This window comes from Acomys minous (genome assembly GCF_964271855.1).
Source record: "Acomys minous genome assembly, chromosome: 6".
In the NCBI taxonomy this organism is placed as follows: Eukaryota; Metazoa; Chordata; class Mammalia; order Rodentia; family Muridae; genus Acomys; species Acomys minous.
The window spans coordinates 109365841-109390507 of record NC_140487.1 but is presented as its reverse complement, the minus strand read 5'-3'; the positions used below and the strand labels follow the sequence as shown (position 1 = coordinate 109390507).

At 49.6% G+C, this 24667-nt stretch overlaps 1 protein-coding gene across 3 annotated transcripts in view; it reads left to right on the top strand.

Annotated features, from left to right (window-relative positions):
• Nucleotides 1-1669: 1669 nt before the first annotated feature.
• The window catches only part of ARID1A (AT-rich interaction domain 1A), a 75927-nt gene continuing 52929 nt past the window's right edge, over nt 1670-24667 (top strand). For 2 of the 3 annotated variants that reach the window (XM_084785242.1, XM_084785240.1), the window contains exon 1: nt 1670-2836. In XM_084785242.1, the coding sequence (XP_084641368.1) occupies nt 1694-2836 (1143 nt within the window). In that variant the 5' untranslated portion in view covers nt 1670-1693. The remainder of the gene's footprint in view (nt 2837-24667) is intronic. The other variant, XM_084785241.1, reaches the window with a different exon arrangement.

Here is a 24667-nt window from a genome sequence, read left to right as displayed (position 1 = left end):
GCTGTTTACAGCCTTCCAGGGCACTTGCCTGCTGAGATTGGGGAGGCTGGCCATTGTGAGCTAGGTTCCCTTAGGAAGTGCTGATGGAGCTTGGCTCGCCTGGGGGACGGGCTTAGCCCCCCAAAGCATCAGTAGCCACCATTTTAAGTGAAGTGGAGATGACCACGTTTGGTTGGCACTCTGGTCCCGCTGTTGGATTTGCTTACAACAGAAGTGTCTTTCTTTTCTCAGGCTAAGCTGACAAGATATAGCTTTGGTGACTCCACTTTTTACAGCCACTCGCTTCTGCACTCTGACTTTAAGTGACCTGGGCAGTCCCCTCCTTTCTGTCTGTCGGTAAAATGGGGCTAATCCAGACCTCATGCCCCCGGGGCCTTGTCAGGGCTGCCTAATGAGGGCAGGGCATGGGACAACCGACAATTTGAACAATGGTCAGTCCTCCTTTGGGGCTAGCCAAAGGGGGTAAAAAGCAGGGCTCTCACTCAGCTGGGTCTCTGCAGCAGGTCTGCAAAAGGCTTTGAGGAAGAAAAGTGCTGGAGAGGTGCTAAGTCGCAGCCAAGAAGAGCCCAGGCCCTGTGCCGGGGTGGGGTGGGGTGAGGTGGGGGTGTCAGGCCCGGGCAGCGGCGGCCGCGGTTTCGGGCTCAGGCCAATTTTGCAGGCGCGGGTAAAGTTCACGCGGCCCGCTCCCTCCGCAGCGGCCAGGAAGGGGACAGGCCAGGATGGGAACGCGGCGAGAGAGGCGGCGCAGGCTCCGCAGGCGCGGGCTCCGGGCCGGGTTTTCCCCGAAGCCTTCGGCGGCGGCGCTGCCGAGCGAAAGAGGCTGAGGGCTTGCCGCCGCCGCCGCCGCGGCTCGTTCTCTCCCCTCCTCCTTTGTGAGGGGAAGGGAGCGAGTCCATTCCACGGCCTGCGCCCGCTCCGCGCTCCACTCCGGGTTTTTCAGGCGGCCGCGACGGCGCTGGGTAAAATGGCAGTGCTGAGCCTCGTGTCGGAGTGAGGGGGACTCGGAGGAGAGTGGGGCGCTCTAGCCGCTCAGTCCCGCCGCCCGCCCGCCTGCCTGCCCGCCCGCCCGCTCGCTCGCCCGCCGTCGCCGCCGCGCAGCAGCAGCCTCGGCCCGGGCCGCGGCCGGGGAGGCGAGGCAGGGCGCCCGCCCGAGCCGCGCTCCTACTCTGCCTCCCGGCGCCCCGTCCGCTGCCGCGCGCCCTCCAGCCCGCCCGCCCGCCCGTCCCGGGTCCCCCCTCCCCCCCGCTCCCTCCCTCCCTTCCCGCCCCCTCCCCCTCGCCTCCCTCCCTCCCTCCCTCCTCCTTTCTCCGGCAGCAGAAAGCGGAGAGTCACAGCGGGGCCAGGCCCTGGGGAGCGGAGCCTCCACCGCCCCCCTCATTCCCAGGCAAGGGCTTGGGGGGAATGAGCCGGGAGAGCCGGGTCCCGAGCCTACAGAGCCGGGAGCAGCTGAGCCGCCGGCGCCTCGGCTGCCGCCGCCGCCGCCTCCTCCTCCTCCTCCGCCGCCAGCCCGGAGCCTGAGCCGGCGGGGCGGGGGGGAGAGGAGCGAGCGAGCGCAGCGCAGCAGCGGAGCCCCGCGAGGCCCGCCCGGGCGGGTGGGGAGGGCAGCCCGGGGGACTCGGCCCCGGGGCGGGGTGGGAGGGGGGAGAAGACGAAGACAGGGCCGGGTCTCTCCGCGGACGAGACAGCGGGGATCATGGCCGCGCAGGTCGCCCCCGCCGCCGCCAGCAGCCTGGGCAACCCGCCGCCGCCGCCCTCGGAGCTGAAGAAAGCCGAGCAGCAACAGCGGGAGGAGGCGGGGGGCGAGGCGGCGGCGGCGGCGGCGGCAGCAGCAGCGGCCGAGCGCGGGGAAATGAAGGCAGCCGCCGGGCAGGAAAGCGAGGGCCCCGCCGTGGGGCCGCCGCAGCCGCTGGGAAAGGAGCTGCAGGACGGGGCCGAGAGCAATGGGGGTGGCGGCGGCGGAGCCGGCGGCGGCGGGCCCGGCGCGGAGCCGGACCTCAAGAACTCGAACGGGAACGCGGGCCCTAGGCCCGCCCTGAACAATAACCTCACGGAGCCGCCCGGCGGCGGCGGCGGCGGCAGCAGCGACGGGGTGGGGGCGCCTCCTCACTCGGCCGCGGCCGCCCTGCCGCCCCCAGCCTACGGCTTCGGGCAACCCTACGGCCGGAGCCCGTCCGCCGTCGCCGCCGCGGCGGCCGCCGTCTTCCACCAACAACATGGCGGACAACAAAGCCCTGGCCTGGCAGCGCTGCAGAGCGGCGGCGGCGGGGGCCTGGAGCCCTACGCCGGGCCCCAGCAGAACTCGCACGACCACGGCTTCCCCAACCACCAGTACAACTCCTACTACCCCAACCGCAGCGCCTACCCCCCGCCCCCCCAGGCCTACGCGCTGAGCTCCCCGAGAGGTGGCACTCCGGGCTCCGGCGCGGCGGCCGCCGGCTCCAAGCCGCCTCCCTCCTCCAGCGCCTCTGCCTCCTCGTCGTCTTCGTCCTTCGCTCAGCAGCGCTTCGGGGCCATGGGGGGAGGCGGCCCCTCAGCGGCCGGCGGGGGAACTCCCCAGCCCACCGCCACCCCCACCCTCAACCAACTGCTCACGTCGCCCAGCTCGGCCCGGGGCTACCAGGGCTACCCCGGGGGCGACTACGGCGGCGGGCCCCAGGACGGGGGCGCGGGCAAGGGCCCGGCGGACATGGCCTCGCAGTGCTGGGGGGCAGCGGCGGCGGCGGCGGCGGCGGCGGCAGCGGCCGCCTCGGGAGGGGCCCAACAAAGGAGCCACCACGCGCCCATGAGCCCCGGGAGCAGCGGCGGCGGGGGGCAGCCGCTCGCCCGGACCCCTCAGGTACACAGCTGAGTGGGGAGGGGGCTGGGGCGAGCAGGGCAGGGGTGGGTGGGTGGGTGGCGGCCGCGGGGAGCAGGCCCCGGCCGTGGGCTCCCCTCGGCCTTGGGCCCCCACTGCCGGGGAGCTGCCATTGTCTGGCTCTTCTCTCTTAAAATGGCTGCCTGTCTGCCTTCCTCTCCTTCCCTCGATCTGCCTTTGTGTGGGGCTTTTCCAGAGGTCTCTGTCCGGTTTCTCCCTCTCCGTTGGTCCCCTCGAACTCTGGGGGCCTCCAGGGGGGTGCAAAGCAAAGTGTGCCTGGAAGGGCCAGGCCCGGGTGAGGGGGGGTTGCTTGGGGTTCAGGTTAGGGGTGTAGGCAGTGTCAGGAACCCGGGGCGGGGGAAAGAAGCAGCGTTTTCTCGCTCACCTGCAGCTCCTCTGTCCCCCTTGCCTTGCTCTAGCCGTTCCCCAATATGTGCCTTTAGAGAGTGGCCCCTAGGGCTTGGGGGACCTCGGGGGGAGAGCTGGGGCCTGCTTGGGGGCGGCTTGAGACCGACTGTGGTTCGCCCTGGGCCGCCCGGGCCACCTCTTGTCTTAGTCTCCGCCGGCCCAGTGGCCTGGGCTTCTCTCTGGAAGTGCTGGTAAACAGCTGAGTGATTGGAGTAGTAAGTGCAGATTGCTTTGGTTTGGGATTTGAATTATGGAGGTAAAATCCTTCTGTCAAAGCCAGGAGACAGTTGGTCTTAGGTTGACATCCTATCTGTGATCTGATTGGCTCCCCATCTTCTGCTCTTGGCCATTTATAATTGCCTCTGATGTAATGGTACAACAATCCTGATGAGCTCATAAACTTTTACACTCTGCTTTTCTGCCAGTGATAACCCAAACCATCGCTGCCACCATCCGCCTTTTATTCCAGAGCTGAAATTGGCTGTGACCTTGAGGAGGGAGGTTTAAGCCACGATACTGTATCTGCGGGAGCGAGTCGCAGACAGGCTGCCCTGGTTACATTGTGCCTGAAACAAAAGAGGCGGCGATGGCATTTTGCTTGTTCCTTGGATTTATTCTGCCTGTTATGTTTTATGCGGTCTGAAATAGATTCTGTGTTGGAACAGTAGCTGAGTTTTTCTCTACAATGGGTTTGCTGTTTGTTTTGGTTTTGTGACTTTCCTGACGGTATAAATGAGTCCTTTGATGGCTCTGAAGATACATTTGTCTTGAGTAATTTTTTTTGACACTGTTCACTTTACAGAACTGAAATTATTTTATTGGCCTTTTTTTATTAAGTGGCAAATGTGGGATCTGTGGGGAAGAAGATGATTTTTGTTAATATTTTGCAGGGCGCTTTCTGATAGAATTTGATATTAGGTTCACCAGTTCCTTTTAAGCAAGGCTTGCATGCCTCTTTGTTTACATGTTGAGTCCTGTTAACACTTTCTTTTGTTAATTGAACTTTGGGAGAACAGCTCAACTGAAGGAGATGCTGATGTCTTTCCAGATCTAGACAGATTTCCTTCCCCCACCCCCACCCTCCAAAGACTTGTTTTAAGAAATTAATGACTTGTTCCTGGAATATTTGCTTTGCCATCAGTCATTTTAGAGCTTTAAAGTAGAGACTGGTCAATATTTTTATTTGTATTTTCAGTTGTGTGACTTTTTTTCTTTCAATCTTCCAAAGTGTAAAAATACAATGATTGCCACTGTTAGGTACCTCCTCCTGCGGTTGGTTTTATTTTTCTTTGCTTTCCTCCTCCTGGGTGCTTTGGCCAGGAGTATCAAGTCCCCTTTGGAGTCATCTTTTCAAAGTGGGGGAGAAGCTCACTTGGGTTCCCATTCTTAGCAGTCGCACCTCTGTTCTGGGTTTTGTTCACTCAGAACAATAATTACGTGTTGACCTGGGAGCTTTGAATAAAGCCATGTAAGGCAGGTCTGCTGTGATGCTGCAGTCTAACCTAATGTGTTCCTCTGTGTGACAATAGGGAACTACTCATTTTCCCCCCTGCTGCCTGGGGCTACGTTGAGTCTTAGAAGACAGTATGCATAGGTCCGAGGTCATTCTATGATCTGTGTCTGCTTTCTCTCGATTTGTTTTGTTCTAAGAAATTTACCTTTATTGAGAGCTATTAGAGGGAATAATTGTGGGTGAGGGTCAGGGTGCATTAAAAACAGTGATTTTTGTTTTGGGTCAGGGTCTCATGTACCAGAGGGTGCTTTGGAACTCACAATGTATGTGTAGCTGAGGTTGATTTTGAACTCCTGATTCTCTGCCTCTCAAGTGCTAGGATTACAGGCAGGAGCCATGCTTTATTTATTTATTTTTTAATCAACTTTTGTGGTGCGGTAATTTCGGGGTTTGGTCATTAAATAATTGAGGATTACCTATGTGTCTTAAGCACTAGCCATATGTCTTGTCCAGAGGACATAATAAAAATGTGGCCACTGTCCTTGCTTAGAGTCCTGTGTGCGCTGCTGAGTAAGTCGTCCCCATCCCCGTCTCCTCCTTTAATTCTCTTTTATCATTACCAGGCCCCAACACTCACAACATAGATTCCTGCTCAGTTTCATTTTAGTTCTGAGAGGTAGGGGATGCGGTGGCCAGCAGTAAGTGTGGGGGGGGGGTAGTGCAGCTTCAGCCTGCTGAGCCTCGGGTGTGGGGGTGGGCTTTGCTCTGAGATCCTCCTGCTGCCTTTTGAAGTCTTTTGTGGGTTTTGAACTCAAGTGTAACTTTGTGCTCCTGATCCTCCGGCTTCCACCCCTGAGTTGGTGGGAATCTACGTACGAATGTTTCACGAGGCATGTTTGTTTTGATTTTGTAGATTTTAAAAATTGTGTATGTGAATGTGTTTGTGCGTCTGCATGAGTTTATGTGCACCAGCTATGTGCAGGTGCCAGAAGTGGCCAGAAGGTGTCTGATTCTTTGGAACTGGAGTTAGCAGTGGCTGTGAGCTGCCTGCTGTGGTACTGGGAACCGAAGGAACCCAGGTCCTCTGCAGGAGCAGTTTGTGCTCTCAACTGCACTGAGCCGTCATCTGTCACAGCCCTAGGCCAGGTTTTTTAGGTAGTGCTGGGAGTTGAACCCAGGACATTACACATATTTGGTAAGCACTTTGCCAATTGAGCTAGAGTCCTAGTCCCTAAGTATTCTTAGGAAGGTTATTCCTTTCCCCAGCCCAGTCACAGATTAAGGAGTATTTTTTTTTAGGGCCGGGTGTGGTATAGTTCTTGGGAGACAGAAGTAGGTGGATCTGTGTGAGTTCTAGGCCAGCCACAGCTGCACAATGAGATCCAGCCTCAAATAAAACAAAATATTTTCTTCTAACAGATGAGCAGGTAAGGTGGTGATGTTATTTGGCTTTGGTTTTACGAAGTAAAGATTAGTGTGTGTTTTCATAGGATCTAGGACTGATCACAGTGATGCTTTCCTTCATCGGTTTAGTCACCAGTTTTCAAGGGCTTGGATGGTACTGATAACATGGCTTTAGGATACCCATGGGCATGGTTTATGTAAAGCGCTTTACGTTGGCACCTTTATCAATAATACCTTGAGAGTAGTACTAGCTTATCATAGTGAAAAAGTGAACTCTACAGCCTGATGAGGCGGTGCACGGATGTGTGTGGTTGGAGGGAGAAGGCTCAGGAGTTTGAGGCCAGCTTGTGCCACAGAGACCCCTGTTTACAAAACAAAGTGGAGCGACAGTAAGCTCTGGATGGACTGCAGAGGCATGGCTGTTTGTCGCTAGTTTCTGCAGTACGCTGTCAGCTGATGCACCAAACTTCTGGGAAACAGACACAGGACTCCTGCTTTTGCTATCAGGATGCCTGTTGGCAGATATTCTGGGTTGGCTGGAATACAGGACAATTGGTGTTTTCTCAACCTAGGAGGGGCTAGGAAAGCCAGTGAGACAGCGCGGCTGTGGAGACGGCATGTTTCTCTACTGTTCATGATTGTGGGTGTTGAGTTAGGACGGTGGTGTGAGAAGAGAGGAAACAGCAAGGTTGATTTCTTCCGTATTGATCTCCATAAGGATTTCTTAGTTGCAGGTCGGCCCCCCCCCCATAAACTATGACAAACAGCACATGCTCTGACTTTCGCATGTTAGTTCATTTGGTACAGGTGTGATGTCAGCTACACTAGGCATCGCACACAGCAGATAGTGACTTTTTTTGTTTTTTGTTTTTTGTTTTGAGACAGGGTCTCTCTGTGTAGCTTTGGCTGTCCAGGACTCGCTTTGTAGCTGACCTCGAACTCACAGTGATCCACCTGGCCTCTGCCTCTTGAGTGCTGAGATTAAAGGCGTGCGCCACCACATCTGGCTTAACTTTCCCCCCCCCCCCTTTGAGACAGGGTTTCTCTGTCACACTGAGTGTCCTGGACTCTTCTTTGTAGACCAGGCTGGCCTCGAACATACAGAGATCTGCCTCCTCTGCCTTTCTAGTACTGGGATTAAAGGTGTGCGCCACCATACCCGGCAGCAGTTAGTGAACTTTTTTTAAAAATGTGGGAGTAGGCTAACAAAGTAATGGACTGGGTCCTTCCCTGATTCCCACCCCCAGAAGAGTGTATTTATTGATTTGCTTTTAGAAGCAATGGAAGCATGCAGATGTTTAAAATACGGTGTTCAAGAGCCAAGAGTTGTGGTTGACACCTGTATCCCCAGTCCTCCTGGGGCTGAGGCAGGAAGGTCTTAGACTCAAGGCTAACCTAGGCTACACGGTGAGTTCCAGGGCAACCTGGACTACTTAGAGGAAACCCTGTGTCAAGGCTGGAACAGTACCGTGGTGCATGCCTGTAACCCCAGCAGGGAGGGAAGGAGCCATGAAGACTCCCTGATTTTTAAGACAGCCAGAGCTACATAACAAGACCCTGTCTCAAAACAAACAAACCGACTAAGTATGCAGAATAAATTGATACTGAGTAGTATTCTTCCAGTGAACTGGGATTCCTAGAGCTTTGAGATTCTGAATCCACTCTGTTTTTTTTTTTTTTTTTTTTTTAAGCCTTTTTCTTCTCTTCTCTTTTTCTTGTTTGGACTGGTCCTTAGCTGCACTCTTGAGTTGAGGGTTCAGAGAGCTTGCACCTCAGGAGAGAGCCAGGCTTGGCTTCCATGTGAAACTGACCCAGAGCTAGTCATTCGCATTTTCAGTTAAATGAAGCTGGTGGGCCAAATAATCTTGTTCTGTGTTGAAACTCATTGATTTCTTCCATAATATGTTTTTTTCTTCACTGGAACCCCCACCGCCCCTCCCCTTCCCCCGTGGGTTGGGTGTGGTTTGAACCTGTTTGAGATAGATGGTCCTGATGGGTAGCTCAGATTGCCTTTCAGACTCAGGCTTCCTGGGGTCAGGATGGCGGTGAGTGTCTTTTGACGCCATCTTTCTTCCCTTAGGCTTAAGGAGCTCAAAGTTGTCTCCTGGGCTGTGCCAGGGACAAACTAGTAGAACTTGAGGGCTACATGGGGGACGCTTTCAAACGGTGAATTTGTCAGTAGTCATTTCACCTGTTTTAAAACAGTGACGGCAATGAAATACCAGGCCGACCTCATTAAGACTTGAAAATACTTGCTTTAGGATCCCCGAGAGGCTTGCCACTGGGGTGAGATAGGAAGTAGATATTGATACAATTTAACATGAGCACACTGCTCTGAGGCAGGCGGGTGGGTGTTTCTTGAGGTAGCGATTAGCTCTTCAGACTCAAGTGTTGGGGCAGGTCTAGGTCTGGTTTGGGCAGTTGGTTGTAATCTGAATGCCTGGACTTGCCCTGTAAGTTTTGCTGAGAGGAACAAAAGTTCTGACCCTGGAACAGGAAAAACTAAGGGCTAGACAGTAAATTCTTTAGGTTATTTGTCTTTCTCCTACCCTGGTTTAAGGACTACATGGTCTGGCTGGCTGTAGTCCTGGAACTGTGCCCCACTACCCCCAAGCACACCTGCATTTCTCATGTTTTTTTCGTCTTTTAGTAGTTTAGAAGTGTAATTTCTGCATGTTGGAGCTGCGCTAGAGGGAAGCTTTCCTCTACTGAGGACGAAAAAAGGTAGAAGAAAAGGTGTTTGATAATTCTCTGCTTGACACAGCAGCTTCTTCCTCTGAAGGAACTGGATGTTTCAGAGCTTTGTGTAAATACTTGCTGAGCTGTCAATATGTACCCAGGAGGTTTCTGTAGTAAGACGTAAACGGTTCTATAGAATGTTTGACAGACAAATTAATAAACAGTTTTCAGGCAAAGATAATGCTAGTCACCTCATGAGGTAGAATAAAATAACCCTGCTGAAAGGGAGGAAGGTGGTGCTGGGGACAGGCGTGCAGGTTGGAGAGGGTTGGAGAGGCGATCCAGAAGAAGGGCTGAGTAAAAGATGCCCCCATGGAAGGAGACCTGCGGCTTGAGTCCACGCTAAGTTGAAGACGTGAAGCCTTGTTAAAAGTCAGTTGCTGTTACATAGAGAAAGCCAACAGAAGTTTGGAAAGGACGCCCTAAGTTCCAATGTGAAGTGTGTTCAACAGCTTGGCTTAGGAGACAGAGTTAAATCCTTGTTCCTTTGGAAAAGGATTTGTAGTTTGGCATGAGGTCGTCTTGGATTGCATTTACATATCTGGAATACCAGAGAGGAGAAGGATCCTGAAGGTTCCGCGTCAGCTCACTCTCGTGTTCAGCTGTGCATTATAAACTGCCTTGCTCAGGGGCCGGGCGCGTTTATACGGTTCTCATAGGGCTTCTCTGTGATAATCATGGCTAAGATGCTTCTTGGCTCCCAGCTCTAGGTCAGTCAGCTCACTACTAGATCCTGTCTCAAGGGTTACCTGGGTAGAATTTGTCCTTCAGTAACTTTATTTTTATGGAGGAAAAAAAGAACCTGATTTGGTGCCTCGTGGAATGACCAGAAAGACCTTGTCATTGCCTTTTAAGACTAGACCCACTGAGCCAGGCTTGCTGGCACACACACCTTTTTTTTTTTTCCCCCTTTCCAGACAGGGTTTCTCTGTGTAGCCCTGGATGGCCTAGACCTCTCTCTGTAGTCCAGGCTGGCCTTGAATTCAGAGATCCACCTACCTCTGCCTCTAGAGTGCTGAGATTAAATGCATGGGGGCACTTTTAATCCCAGAATTTGGGAAGGAAGAGAGGCTGCTGGATCTCTGACTCTGAGGCCAGCTTGGTCTACAGAGAGAGTTCCAGGCCAGCCAGGGCTACCACCACCCCTCCTGTTCCCGCCCCCCAAAATAAAAAACTAAGTCCGCCGACTGACTTCAGTTCCTTCACAAAAAGGGAATTTTTGTTCTTGTTTTTTAAAGATGAGTGTTCTGTGAGAGCCTGTTTGGCTTAGCTTAGGTAATAGCAGGGACTGTGAATGTAATTATGGGCCTGACAATAATTTTTAGGTTCAGCTCTGTTACAAAAGCTATCTATCAGGTTGTTTTAAAGCAAAATTAAGAAAAGGGCGAGTTGGATGACATTGACTTTGATTGTCCAATATTGTTAAGGCCTTTCCCACACTATAAAGGTGGCAATATTATTAGAACTGCAGTCTTATTGCTGAGAGCATAATTTCCAGATCAGGAGATCTGGAGATTTCAGTGGGTGAGAAATGGGACCAAATACTTCTACTGACTAGGTACTAGAAAAGGATTTAAAGGGTGGAGACAGAGCCAAGTGGTGCGTCTAACTTGAGCACCTGGGGTTAGGGGCTGGTAGGCTTGAGGCAGGAGAACTGCTTCCAATTCAAGCCAGCCTGGGGTCCATAGGAAGACTGTTTCGAGCCCACCTACTCCCTAGAAAAGACAGAGGCAGTATCTGCTTTCAAGGAATTTAGTCGTCTTGGGTTGTGTGTACACATCCAGACATCTTGGCAGAGTGGTTTTACTGTGGATGTAGGTGAGAGGGAGTCAGGAGTGAGCAGGGCTGGTCGGCCAGCAGTTCACATATGTAGTGCTTGGCAAGCTTTTGCTTTGGGGTTGAGACAAGGGTTTCTCTGTGTAGTCCTGGCTGTCCTGGCTGGTCAGTAGACTAGTGTAGACCCTTGTGAGGTCCTCCTGTCTCACCAGTACTGGGGATTAAAGGTGTGCACCACCACACCTGCCTAAAAACTAAATATTTTAAAAGGGAAAAGAGTTCAAATATTAACTTGTTCTTTATCCATAATGGTTTCTAAATTTGTGGGGTGTTTATTTGTTTTTTGAGACAGGGTTTCTCTGTGTAGCCTTGGCTGTCCTAGATTCACTTTGTAGACCAGGCTGGCCTTGAACTCACAGCAATCCGCCTGCCTCCAGAGTGCTGGGATTAAAGGCGTTGGCCACCATGCCAGGCCTTTTGTGGGCTTTATAGAATCCAAACTTAGAGCCATTCGAGGACCTCTAGTTTACTTTAGTCCCTGAGAGAGAATGGTTGCACAGGCTTAGTGGTTCCTGTGGCTGTGTTGGAGTCTGCTAAGTTCTAGACCAGTTTGTAGATTTATTTGTAGTAACTCTGCATTTGGAAGATCTGGGCACCCTCTGAGTTGTGTGCTGGGGACAGCCTTCTAGCTGGAGCGGTTCACTTTTGGTTGGTAAACCTGGGCAATGTTTTTAGAGTTAGCCAATTTTTCTCTGCAAATAATTATTACTTTTATTTGTGTGAGAGAATGTCACATGTGTTCAGATACCAGAAGAGGAGAGTGGTTCCTTTGGTTACAGGTAAGCCAGCTAGTGTGGGTGCTGGGAACTGAACTGGGAAGACCAGGAAGCATTCTGAACTGCTGAGCCCTTTCTCCAGCTTAGGACTCTTAACACTGCCCTTATGAATGTCTAAAGGTCTGCAAGTTGTGCTCATGCTGAGTCGCAGACCTTATATTTTATATTGGTTGGCAGATGGATTGGATAAGCCTGCAGATGAGCAGTTTGTTGTAGTCTGTTGAGAGAAATGGCCGTTAGTACTGTTCATTAGGTTGACTGGCCAAAAAAGTCAATGCCATAAACACTCATTCCAAATGGAGTTTGAAATGCAAAGATTGTGATTTCTCTTACCTACAGATCTTTGTGTTTGGGCCTGGCACTTGTGAAGGACCATCAAGGGATGCTTAATAGTCAAGGGTGAATTGTGTGACTTGTGCCGAGCCACTGCAACACATGGATAGAACTAGGTATATAACTAGATAAAGTACATGCTAGGCCTAGCAGTTACACCACACCAGTATGGAAGTGTGGATTCTCTTTAAAAACCCGTGTGTGTGTGTGTGTGTGTGTGTGTGTGTGTGTGTGTGTAATTGCCATGAAGTGTAGAGATCAGAGGATGATTACGTGGTGGAGTTGATGGAGTTGGTACCTCTTTCTACCTACCTTAACATAGAGCCTGCAGGGGTCGGAGGTGAGTGCACCCTTGTCAGGCTGGTTCATTTAGCAAACAGTGTTGCCTATTGAGCCATCTTGTCAGCCCTGCAATTAAGGAATCTTTGGTTTTTTGAGACAGGGCTTCTCTGTGTAGCCTTGGCTGTCCTGGACTCACTTTGTAGACCAGGCTGGCCTTGAACTCACAGCGATCCGCCTGCCTCTGCCTCCCCAGTGCTAGGATTAAAGGCGCGTGCACCATGCCATGCTTCTCTTCCAACATTTTTGCCTTAGGGGCTTTGCACTTTGGGAAAGTGAATTTGTGTAACTCAACATTAGATATCGTATCTCGCCTGTCCTGAATCGTAGGTGCACAGGACATAAGATGAACTCTTTAATCCCACATTTCATCTTTAGCTGCTTATTTTATGTGTGTGTATCTGAATGTGTGTATCTGCTTCATAATGCACGGGCCCAGGAGTTCAGAAGGCGGCTTGGATCCCATGTACTGGAGTTACAGGTAGTTGTGAGCTGCTACGTGGGTTTTGTTTTTGTTTTTTTGTTTTTTTGAGACAGGGTCTCTCTGTGTAGCCCTGGATGTCCTGGACTCACTTTGTAGACCAGGCTGGCCTCGAACTCACAGGGATCTGCCTACCTCTGTCTCCCAAGTGCTGGGATTAAAGGTGTGCACCACCACCGCCCGGCTTTGCTACGTGGGGTTTTGAAACTGAACCCTAGTCTTCTGCATTCTGTAAGAGCAGTAAATACTCATAACCACTGAGCCCCAGGCCCACATTTAGAGGGATGTAAGTTAGGGTACATATTGACTTAAACATTAATTTTCACTATTTAGTGAAAGTGTCCGTCCCCCAATGAAATGGAGGAAAGAAAGGCTTCTGTTCTGTTCTGTGTTGCAGGTGAAGGAGGTGGGGGGGGGGGTTGTTGGCCACTTGTGTCTCTGCACAGGTCGAGCTCTTATTGCCCAGTGGCTTCTGCATAGCGTAAGGTGGGCTGCCATGGGAAGAAGCCCGAGGCCAGGAATGCCGCCCAGCAGGCTGCAGTGGGGCATTCCATCCCGACATGGAGACTTAAGTCTTGGTTATGGTGCATATTAGAAATCACCCAGTAATCCAGGACAGGTAGTTAACATCCTCCAGGATGTTATGATGATACTAAGAAGTATCAAGGGGCTTTAGTACCGGGCTCTGTGCTCCACAGGCGCAGACATGCCTATGAAGAGGAGACTGTCCCATGTGCTGCCTGCACCCCTGCCCTTTTGCATTTGGGTGTCCTCATAGGCTTTGTAGCTTCTGTGTTCTGAAGTCTGCAGTGTTAGATATTAGATTTCCCTTTCCCTTGGCACTGGCACATTCATGGTTGTCTGTGGCTCATCACCAGCAGCTAAGATTTTTATATGCTTTTCACTCTTAAACTTGTTAAAAGGATCCCCTACCCACCCCCAAAGATCTAGTGTGACAGCAGCTGGGGAGTGTGAGGGGTCGGTGTGATAGCAGTTATTTTAAAAAGCCCATTTGTTCTGTGCTTGATTTTTGTTTTGTCTCCGTTTTTTCTTGAGCTCACAGCGTGCTCGGCAAGAGTGCATTTGAGCCTGGCTGTTTACTCTCAGGTGACTCAAGCCTGGTGTGCTTCCACTTAAGAACAGTAGGAATTTGGTTCTGTGGGAGAGGACCCGCGCTGTTTGGGTACATCCTTTTGGAGCTTCTAGTTTCCTTCTCTGGACCGCCGTCACAGCTCCCTTCTGTCCTTAGCTCACAGGTTCTGCAGGCAGAAAGGCTGCGATTAGTTGTTGTGTGTGTTGCCGTGTCTCTGGCAAATGCAGCTGGCATTCTCTTTGCCCTTTGGACATTGTTCTGCTCTGATCCTGGGGTTCTGGAACTCACAGGCTGGACCCACTTTAGTCCAAAGCCTGAAAGAAACTCTTTATCGTCCAATTCAGATGACCTGTGTATTTGGTTTTTAGCTTTTACCTGTTTAGGAATCCAAGCTGCAGAAGAAAACTACATCTTAATGGACTTTGGGGAACAGTTTGTCCAAAACATTGCTTAGAGCCAGGCATCCTTACTGAGGTCTTGACTTTGAAGTAGTAGTGTGCTGAAAGTGAATTTTCACAGCAGCTCATGTGCACTATGGGCCTAGTTTGTGCTGAGTAAGCAGCATGTTAGATTCTTACGGACTTCCTCATTTATTCAAAATCCTGAAAGAGGAGGATTCTGTTCATTCTTTTGGCTTCCAGTCATGGAAATAAAGTAATGTAAGACATCCTTTAGGGTAGTCGTTGGTTTAAGATTAAGTTGGGAGTGAAGTAAGGTTTGTCAGCACTGTGGTTTTATTATTTATTTAAGGCTCTCTTGATGCCAGGCAAGTGTTCTTGTCACTGAGTCATCCCGCACTAAAATACTAACTTTTCTTCCCTAGAATAAATCACTTAAGAACCAGGACTACTTAGGACATTTCTATAATTGCCCAGAACTACTTCCGGTGTTACTTTTACGTGTGTGTGTGTGTGTGTGTGTGTGTGTGTGTGTGTGTGTGTGTGTACGTACCTGCAGAGATCAAAAGAGGGAATACAAATAAGTAAAAAATACTTAAAAAATACTTTGAAGGTTATAAGCACTAAAGATAAATGAAAAGTACTATTAGGTGATGGAAATTCTTTCAAAAACGTGTTTTTACACACTGTGTACAGTGTGTGAGTGCAGATGTGTGACATTGCACATGGAGGTCAGAGACTAGCCTTGTCGGCCCTTGTTCCCTTTGTTCCACGTGGGCTCCAGGGGTCAAACTGGCTGTCAGGCCTGTATGGGTAACACTTCACTCACTGAACAATCTTGCTGGCAGCCTTTTTTCTTCTTTTGAGGCAGGATCTTGTCATGTTAGCCCAGGCTGCCCTTGAATTCACACGTGTTCTAATGTTACCATATCTGCCTGAAGACCTTAATTTTGGTCTGGTTTGAGAGACTGCCTGGGTGGCCTTGTTTGGACAGTGAAACCCTGAACCCAGAATGCAGCAGTGTGCTGTGCTTTAGACTGCCCTGATGGACACTCAAAATTGAGATGTACTGAATTGTGCATTTATGCTCAACTGGGCTGCAGGGCATATCTAAACTGCCTGAGGTGCTTCTAATTATACTGTGTGATGAAAAAGTGTTAGTGGATAGAGAAAAGGCAATAAAGATACTGCAGTTGTTAATAACAAAGCCTTGTTCTGGGGAGCGGGAGTGTAAGGTCAGGATGTCAGTAGACTAGATTCTAGGTGACTTCTCTTGCTGTGGTCTCAGCATCTTCCCACTAGGACTCACGTGCCGTTACAAAGTGCTGCTCCTGCTCTCCTGCCGCCGAGAAGCAGGCTAGACCCAGTACTGCCCAGGACCCTTCTTTGCAGTGACGATTAACTCTTAATGGGGTGGTTCCCACACTGATATTTATGACTGGCCTTGCTGGGTTTCCTTCTAGTTCTGCAGCGAGATGACATGGCAATAACAGCCTGTCCCTTGGTCCTGGAAGTTGGAGATGTCTGAGTCTTCCAAATACAACCACTTTAGTGCGCACCTACCTAATCCTAGCACTTGGAAGATGGAGGCAAGAAGAGCAGGAGTTCAAATTAGCTACATGAGATTCTGTTTCAGGGAGAAAAAAAGATACCAGCCTTGGAACACTAACTTGTGCCTGTGATGGCCACCTGATCTGAGAAGGAACGAGATGGTCTCTCCCCCCTCATGGCCAAATCTTAAGTGACCAGCCTGAGTTTTTCCCCTGTGTCCCTTTTGAAGGTGTTGCAGAGCCCTAGCAAGTACTCTCATCACTGAAGTGCGAGCCCTGTCTGAGACGCTTGCATTGGAGCTGAGACTGGCTCCAGTTGTGTGAGTTAATGTTAGTCAAGAGACTTGTCCCCATTTGTGTGAGTTCTTGTTATTCAAGATTGTCCTTGGAAATGTAATGGAATTGCAGAAATGGTCAGCTATCCCCAGTGGAGAACCTGTGCTTCCTGAAAAATCTCATGTAGTCTTTCCCCTGGAAACAAGTATATTACCAGGCCTCCTTTTCCTTGCTGCCTGGTAAATGTATCATTAAAACCCGACCAGGACAGGGTAGTGGTCTCCAGGAGGCCACAGTGTGGCCTGTGCATTGGCGTCTGCTCAGAGGACAGGGAGTTCTGTGTTGTCTGTGTGGGCTTCAGGCTCATTGCTTGTCCTGCTGCCTTTGGCTGCACTTCTTCCCCTCTCCACACCCTTTCGTTCCCTCCTTTGGTATCTAGCTTGCTAGACTGTAAAGCGCACGGGCATTCCAGTAAGTTCACGGCGCTGGAGCTGGTACCAGTGCGCCGGCTCCGCAAAGACCCCTGCTGCCTTACCGCTTAGCTTTCTCACCACTGGCTTCTGCTCTGAAGGCTGACTAGCGGCAGGAGGCGCCTTATCCACAGAAGTTCCTAAATGGTCTAGAGGTCACACCTCAGCCTCTTTTGCTCTTTGGGGTTCAGTTGCTGTGGGACAGCGTTGTGACATTCCTCTCTTTCCAGTTTGTGACTCCAGTCCTTGCTCTGTAGTGCAGCTTGGGACTGACTTCTTTAAAACTCCCTGCAGAGAACCTTAAGTGACCAATAGTGTTCTCATGATGGCATTTGGGTTTAAAATAAAACAGGACTGAAGTAGTTGGGCTCACCTACCTAGATACACACACACACCAAAGGGATGTTCTTTGTTCTTTGAAATAAGATAATCTCTGAAGAGTATGAGCCAGAGTGGAGGCCAGGGAGGGGGTGGGGGAGGGGTAGACGGCGTCTAGACTTTGATGGTTAGACTATGCCAAGTATCCATTCCAGTGTGATCCACTGGCCAGAGCGCAAAGAAGACAGGCACTACATCTCTAAAACAGCAGCTGCTAACTTTAGCCCCATGCATTTCCGGTGAAAAATATTTTTGTTTGTTGTTTTGTTTTGTTTTGTTTTTCTAGACAGGGTTTTCTGTGTACCTCTGGCTGTTCTGGAGACCAGACATCAGACTGGCCTCGAACTCACAGAGACCTGCCTCTGCCCTCTAGGTGTTGGGATTAAAGTTAAAAAAAAATTTTTTTTTTTTTTGCAGTGGGTGGGGGAGAGTAGGGAGGATGTTTGAGACAGGGTTTCTCTGTGTAGCCCTGGCTGGCCTAGACTCACTTTGTAGACCAGGCTGGCCTTGAACTCATAGAGATCTGCCTGCCTCTGCCTCCCGAGTGCTGGGATTGAAGGTGTGCACCACCATGCCCAGTGATGGAGCCCTTCTTTAACAAAACTCTGTAGTAATTGTGGGTATTGTAATGGCAGTAGGCTGGGGGTGGGTCCTCGATGAAAAACTGGCATTTTCCAGCAGGCAGGGGCCCAGGTACAGGAATTAGTGTGGTGAGCATAGTGAGTGCCGTTGCTGTCACCTTTTGGTGTTGAAATGTAGTGTAGCATGCTTTACATGTCTGTATGTAAATTCAGTCCTACTCTTCAGTGAGGTGCTCAGATACCCTTTTTAGGACAGGAAGAAAAACTTCGGCAAGAGATAAAACTGTGTACTTAGACTTGGTATCTTTTATTACACTTATTTGGGTATATGTGTACTCCAACTGTGATTTTTAAAAGAGAAAGTGGTAGTTTTTGCCTTTACTTGTTTGTTTAGTTGGTTTTGAATACTGTCTGCAAGCAAGCTACGGAAAGTGGAAGAACATTGTAAAACTGCTCTGAAGAACTTGACAGTGTTTTGTGCTCATAGGTGAAGCTGTGTGCAGGTTACAGACCTTTACTCTGTACTCCTTTTGTGCTGTATCACACATTGATAAATATGGCACACAAGAATGACAGAAGAGAACTGCTACCCGTTGTGAGTTTGTCCACACCAAGGTCCTTTCTCTAGAAGAAGCACCATAGGACCTTTCCTTTGGGCAGGGCATATCAGCTGCTGAGAGTGCCTTGTTTTGGTATTAAGTCATGTCACTTTGCATGAGTAACAAAGACTGTCTTTTTTGTTTTGTTTTGTTTTTTTCGAGACAAGGTCTCTCTGTGTAGCCTTGTCTGTCCTGGGCTCACTTTGTAGACCAGGCTGGCCTTGAACTCGCCTGCCTCTGCCTCCCGATTACAGGCATTACAGGCGTGCGCCACCACACCTGCCAAGACTCCTTTTAAAGTCCTCATTTAATTTGCTGTTATCCTTGCTGAATTACCGCTTAAGTTAAGCATAAAATAATTGGGCTTTTGCCAGCTCAGTAACTCACAAGGGCCTTCCGTGTGCTAGTCTGCTTTCCTCAGTCAGCGGGTACTGACTGAGCTGTAGCCCTGTCAGACAGTGAGCTGGGCACACGGACCCCACATTCCCTGTCTCTGAGGACACTTGTGAAGAAGCAGTTGTGATAATAACAGATAGTAGTACGGCTGTACTTAGAACACATGACTAGAGGTAAAAAATGATTTGGCGCATGCCTTTAATCCCAGCACTCGGGAGGTAGAGGCAGGCGGATCACTGTGAGTTCAAGGCCAGCCTGGTCTACAAAGTTAGTCTAGGATCACCAAAGGCTACACAGAAAAACCCTGTATCAAAAACCAGAGAGAGAGAGAGAGAGAGAGAGAGAGAGAGAGAGAGAGAGAGAGAGAGCGCGAGATTGAGATTGAGAGAAATTGGGCTGGTCCGAAGGTAGTGAGTTATCACAATAAAAAAAGAAGAGATTGGATCTTACACTTATAAACCAGGATAGCATGGAGCTCAATCAGTAGTCTAGGCTGGCCGCACTCTTACAGAGGTTGGCTTGCCTTACACGAGAGCCACCAGGTCATTAGGCCTGACTCCCAACTATTACTTAAGATAAAATGCTATGCTCTTCCTTTATGTCTTTGTTTAGCTGTTAGGGTTAGTACTGATCAGTTCTGACTTCTTTTTCCTTGGTTGCTCCAAGGATTAGGTTTGGTTAAATTGAGGTTGTAAACTATATTCTGCTGTGGTAGGTGAGGCCCGTCTTCTCTGTGGGGAGCTGCACTGCAGGGCATTGGGCACTTTGCTCTGCAGAAAACATCAATAGCATTGGAAAGATTCTGTGACCTGAATGAATGAATGAGTGAGTGAGTGAGTGAGTGAATGAAGTATGTCATACATTTAAGTACAGGCACTTAGAGTGGTAGCCCTTCCTGTCCAGTCCTGCTCCCCCCCCCGCCCCCCCCCCCCGCAAAGTGTTGGCTGTGTTGTCAGTTCTTCCTTGGAAGGAGTTATTGAGCAAATTCCTGGGGGGGGGGGGACAAGCCGAAAAATATGTGGTGCTTTGGACTTGCCTTCTAATTTTGTGTTGGTGTTTTTGTTTTGTGAGGCAAGGTTTCTCTGTGTAGCCTTGGCTGTCCTAGACTCTCTTTGTAGACCAGGCTAGCCTGTCCACCTGTCTCTGCCTCCCAAGTGCTGGGATTAAAGGCTTATGCACCATCATACCCGGCTTGTTTTTTTAATTATGTCAAAAATTTATTTTAAGCTTCATTTTGCTCTTTTTTGTTTTTGAGGCTGTAAGGGGAAGAAATAATTGTAGTGGTGCTGTACATGTTGGTACCCTCAACGAGCATTCCCTCTAGTGTAGTTAACATTTGAACTGTCAAATATCTTTGTTAAACATGAAATTTACAAAGTTTTGCTTATTCATTTGTTGGGGGAGGGGTTGTTCACGGCATGTGTAGAGGTCAGGGAACAACAGAAATGGGGCTTTTCTTACTATGTGGGTCCTAGGAACTGCAGCCATTTTGCCTGCTCAAGGTTTTCTGTTGGAGATAGTGTCTTGCTGTGTTGCTCAGACTGGGCTTGAGCTTTCCAGTCTCCGCCTCAGTCTTCTGGGTAGCTAGAATCACACGGGGTGGGCATTATATACGGCTAAGCATAGTCTCATCCTTGTTGTACAGCTGGTTGATTTAATGGCACTTGCTAAAGTGGCTCCAAACCCTATCATTTTGTTTTTTCTTGGAGTTTTTCAAGACAGAGTCTCTCTGTGTAGCATTGGCTGTCCCAGACTCACTCTGTAGATCAGGCTGGCCTCCAACTCACAGTGGTCCCCCTGCCTCTGCCTCTGGTTGATCATGTGAAGCTTTTGTCTCAGATGTTTGGGTTAAGTGTTAATTGTTCTGCCTTCTAAGCTTTGCTGCTGGAAATGTGGGACTCGCGCAGGGAGAAGCTGCGTAAGGATGTTATCTGGCAGACGAGCACTGACGCACACACCGACCATAGCCTCCTCCTGGGCCTACATGCTGTCTCTAGGGGCGGGTAGTAAGTGAGGGTCAGCACCTGCCACCTTGTGTGGTAATGGCCTGGTGGGAGAAGGAATTAGAGAAAGGTTCAGGATTTATATTTTAAATGGTTTACAGGAAAGGCAGTGCTGAAGTCTGTCTACTTAGGAGCTGCGTTTGTGAGGTGTGTGTGTGTGTGTGTGTGTGTGTGTAGACAGACTCTTACGTGGCCAGGCTGGCTGGCCTCAACTCCGTAGCTGAGGATAACTCAAGCTTAAGATCCTCCCTGCTCCTGCTTTCACCTGAGTGGGAGAAGTGAGTGATCACTTCTCCCTCAACTTTAAGGATGCTATTGCAATGGAAGAGTAACTTGTTCATTTGTCCTTCCTTCCTTCCTTCCTTCCTTCCTTCCTTCCTTCCTTCCTTCCTTCCCTTTGTGTTTTTTCAAAACAGTTTCTCTGTGTAGCCTTGGCTGTTCTGGACCAGGCTGGTCTTGAACTCATAGAGATCCACCTGCCTCTGAGTACTGGAATTCAAGGTGTGGCCCTTTGTTATCTGGTTTTGCTTTCTGAGGTTTTGTTTTGTTTTTGAGACAGGGTTTCTCTGTGTAGCCCTGGCTGTCCTGGACTCACATTGTAGGCTGTCTGCGGTTTTAGGTACCAACAATCAAATTTCTATCTGAAACGACTCAGTGGAAAACTCCATGTTTTGATAGACAGATGTTCATTTAACTTACAGTTTGTTGCAAATGATTTATCTTTAACCTCTTTCTTGCTTTGTATAAATTTCTTTATAGCCATGTATATATTGGGGGAAAAAAACCATATGTGTGTGTTATAATGTACAGTTTCAGGTAGGGAGAAATACCTGGGTTTTTGTTTGCTTTTCCAGTGCTGGGAATCAAATCCACGTCCTTCTGTTAAACAAACACCCAGCTGCACACACCTAGCTCACTCTTTGTGTGTATGTTCAAGACAAGATTTCTCTGTGTAGCCATGGCTGTCTGGGACTTGCTTTGTAGACCAGGCTGGCCTCGAACTCACAGCGATCTACTTGTCTCTGCCTCCTGAGTGCTGGGATTAAAGGTGTGCGCCACCATCGCCCAGCCTGGACCTTTATTCTTATAGTCCCATATTTTAAACATTATCTGAAGCCCTTTTCCTTAAAGTAGGAAATCTTGCATATAGGTCCAGCTTCCTAGAGTGTATGCTAGGTGAGGCGAATAAGAGAAACAGGGTCCTCTGAGGTTAGGATCCCTGACCTCTCCTCTTGGTAGAGTTGGGGTGAGAACCATAACTGAATTAAAATGGATTCACCCTTACCTGCTCTCTCCCAGGAGCTGCTATGAGAACTGGGATTGGAGCCCACCTGCTCTGCCCCTCCCAGGAACTTGCCTTATCTGTTAGTTGTAAACAAGGGAGCTCCAGACTTATCAGATGACCTTTCAGTTTCTGCCTGTCCTCTTGGAACCTTACCCTGTTTTTCTGGCCCTGTGTTTAAGCAACATTTGAAGAGGAATATTTTATTTTTTAGATTTTTGTTTGGGGCAGGGGGAGATAGGGTTTCTCTGTTATGTAGCTCTGGCTAGCCTGGGATTTACTATGTACACCAGGCTGTCCCTAAACTCTCAGAGAGATCTTCCTGCCTCTGCTGGGATTAAAGACATTCACTGCTGTACCCAGCAAGAGGAGTATTTTCTGAAGAAGTTGATTGTTTTATCTTAGCAATACTAGAGTTAGAAGTAGGAAAATTGGGCATGTAAGTTCAGTCTTCCTCCTTGTAGGTTGAGCCTTCTCTCTGTAAAGGTAGCTGATGAAAGTGCTGTGGATGAAAGAGAGCCTCTCATTTGCTGTGAAATACTAGTTTGGTGCTCTAGCTGCTTTATTGGAAGGGCTCTAATGGTGCCAGTGAACAAGTAAAGAAACCCAGCCACCTGTTTGTGGGGTTTTTGGCTCGCTTCCTTTGGGTGGGCAGCTGTGAAGTGGTTATTACAATTGGCTCTCATAATCAGTACATTTTATTAGATGCTTGCTCTCCTTTTCTAAACCTTGCTCGTTTTTCTATGCTCTTGGTCTGGATAGGGATCCATAGTCCAAATCCTTTCTTATTGAGTCAGAATTTTGTTTGTTTGTTTGTTTTTGGTCAACCTGGCTGTATAACCCAGGGCATCCTAGGACATGCTGTGTCCTGGGTGCTGGGATTATGGGCCAACCATACCCAGCTTATCTGTACCATTATGAGGCAGTATGGATTTGGAAGGACCGTGGGTCTGGTTTGCAGCCCTCACCTGGTATGTGGGAAAGGTACTCTTACTCAGCTTTTAAACACAGGAAGTTTGAAAGAACTAACAAAATGGTCTGGAGTGGTGGTGGTTGCAAACAGGCAGCTACACAGGCAGGTGACTGGTTTGTTCAAAAGTTGAATGAACTGGCATGTGGTCCTTGGATAATAAATAATGAGGCTCCCAGGCCAGCTGGTTTGACTCTGATAAAATGGTAGTATGTGTGATGAGATTGCCATTTCCCACCTCCCTGATTGCCATTTCTCCACAGTGAGGTCACTCTGCTAAGGCTAAAGATTAGGCATGGAGTCACGTTTCCCTGTTTAAAAGCAAAACGCGTGGCTGTGTATGGTATAACTGCCCGTAGTCTCGGCATTACTGATGATCGCTTGAGCCCAAGAGTTAGAAACCAGCCTGGACAAGACAGCAAGAGACACTATCTCCACAAAACAGCATCCTGCCCCCCATCCCTCGTATAGTCTCTTTAGAAGGCAGGGTCTCAGGACAGTTGATTTCATAGTACTTCCTCTTAGATCTGGGTAGGAATCTGACCAGTGGTCAGCGCCATGGTGTCCTGGAGGGGGTGGCGGAGGCAAGGGAGGTAGCTGTAGAGAACAAGAACAATGGAGTGATTTGTGCTGGTCAACTGTGGGGAACAAGGCTGTTCTTGCAGGGGGATTCTCCTTAGTCCTAAGATCTAAGTGATTTCCTGGAGCTGGCAGGGAAAGTGAAAGCGTGTTGGGTGGGAGAGGCCTTAACTTTTGGACTTACCTCTGCCTGCCTGGAGTGCCCCTTCACAGAGGAGGATCTCCTCCAGGAACTCGTCAACAGCTGCTGCCAGTCCTTAGAATCACAGGAAGCTGAGGCCTGGTGCCTTTGTATAGGAGCTCTGCAGCTAGACAATAGTGTGTGCTGGCGGGGCCATGTGGCGAGTCACGTGACCCGGGGCTGTAGTCTGCTGGGGTCCTTGCCCATCTGTTCTCCCGGCTCTTTCTGGGTTATCAGGCGCCAGTCCAAGTCTTCCCAGGCAGCCAGCTCCATGGCCAGAGATTACGAGCACTAACCTTCCTGGCAGGGGCGGTGTGGCTTCGAGTTTATGCAGATTAGCCATGTGTTTCTCACTTCAAGGCGGTCCACAGGAAAAGCCTTTTCCTGTGTTTGGCTCTCAGTGGGCGGTTCCCAGCTTACTGTACTGGGACTCAAGCAGCAGGCATGCACGAGAGGGATCACAGTACACTGCCCCCCTCCACCTCCAGTGCTACGTCACCACAACACAACCACTAGAGCTCTCATACTGTTGGTGTCATTCATTCGGTGCCAAGATTGCTTTAAAAAATTCCCTTGGCCCCAGTTCAAACAGGAGTACAGCTGGGATGTGTTAGATTTTAGGCAGTCTGCCCTCAATTTGAGATGAGTTATAAATAGCAGTGCCGACTTCCTTAACTACCGCTCTCTGAGGTAAAATGCAGGTTAATTACTGTGGGAATCAATTAGGGGGTTCTTTCGGTTAAAGAGCCAGGGATGCATTTTTTATTGTTATTATTAAAACTCATAAACAAATCTGGCCAGGAATAAATTGAAAGCACAAGAAGTAAGAAATACTATTTGGAGGTCCAAAATCCAAGGGTATGGCTCTAGATTTATCCTGGCACGGACAAGTTGGCATCTAGAGTGAAGGCACAGTGCGTGGCTGGTCAGGACTTCTCCTTTCCAGCGATGGGCACTCTTGGCAGTCCCTGACCCAACCCTTCACTTTATTTTTCTAGTCTTTGGCACTGCTGGGCATTAAAGTTGGCCCTTACCTCCGCTTCTGGTCATTTCCTCTCTGCGTCTTTGGCTTGGGATGGCGATTCCCTCTCAGACATTTATTTCAGGGTCACAGTTTGTTTCCCCACATGATGTGGGGAGTGAGCTCTTCTGGTTGGTGCTTGAAGTGTTAGTGCTTGCCTGGTCTTGGCTCTTCTCTCAGCGGCTTATGGTCAGATAGAGAATTGCAACTATGTTGAATCTTTTGAGTGCTCTGAAACACTTTGATTATCTGACACTTAACCCCGAT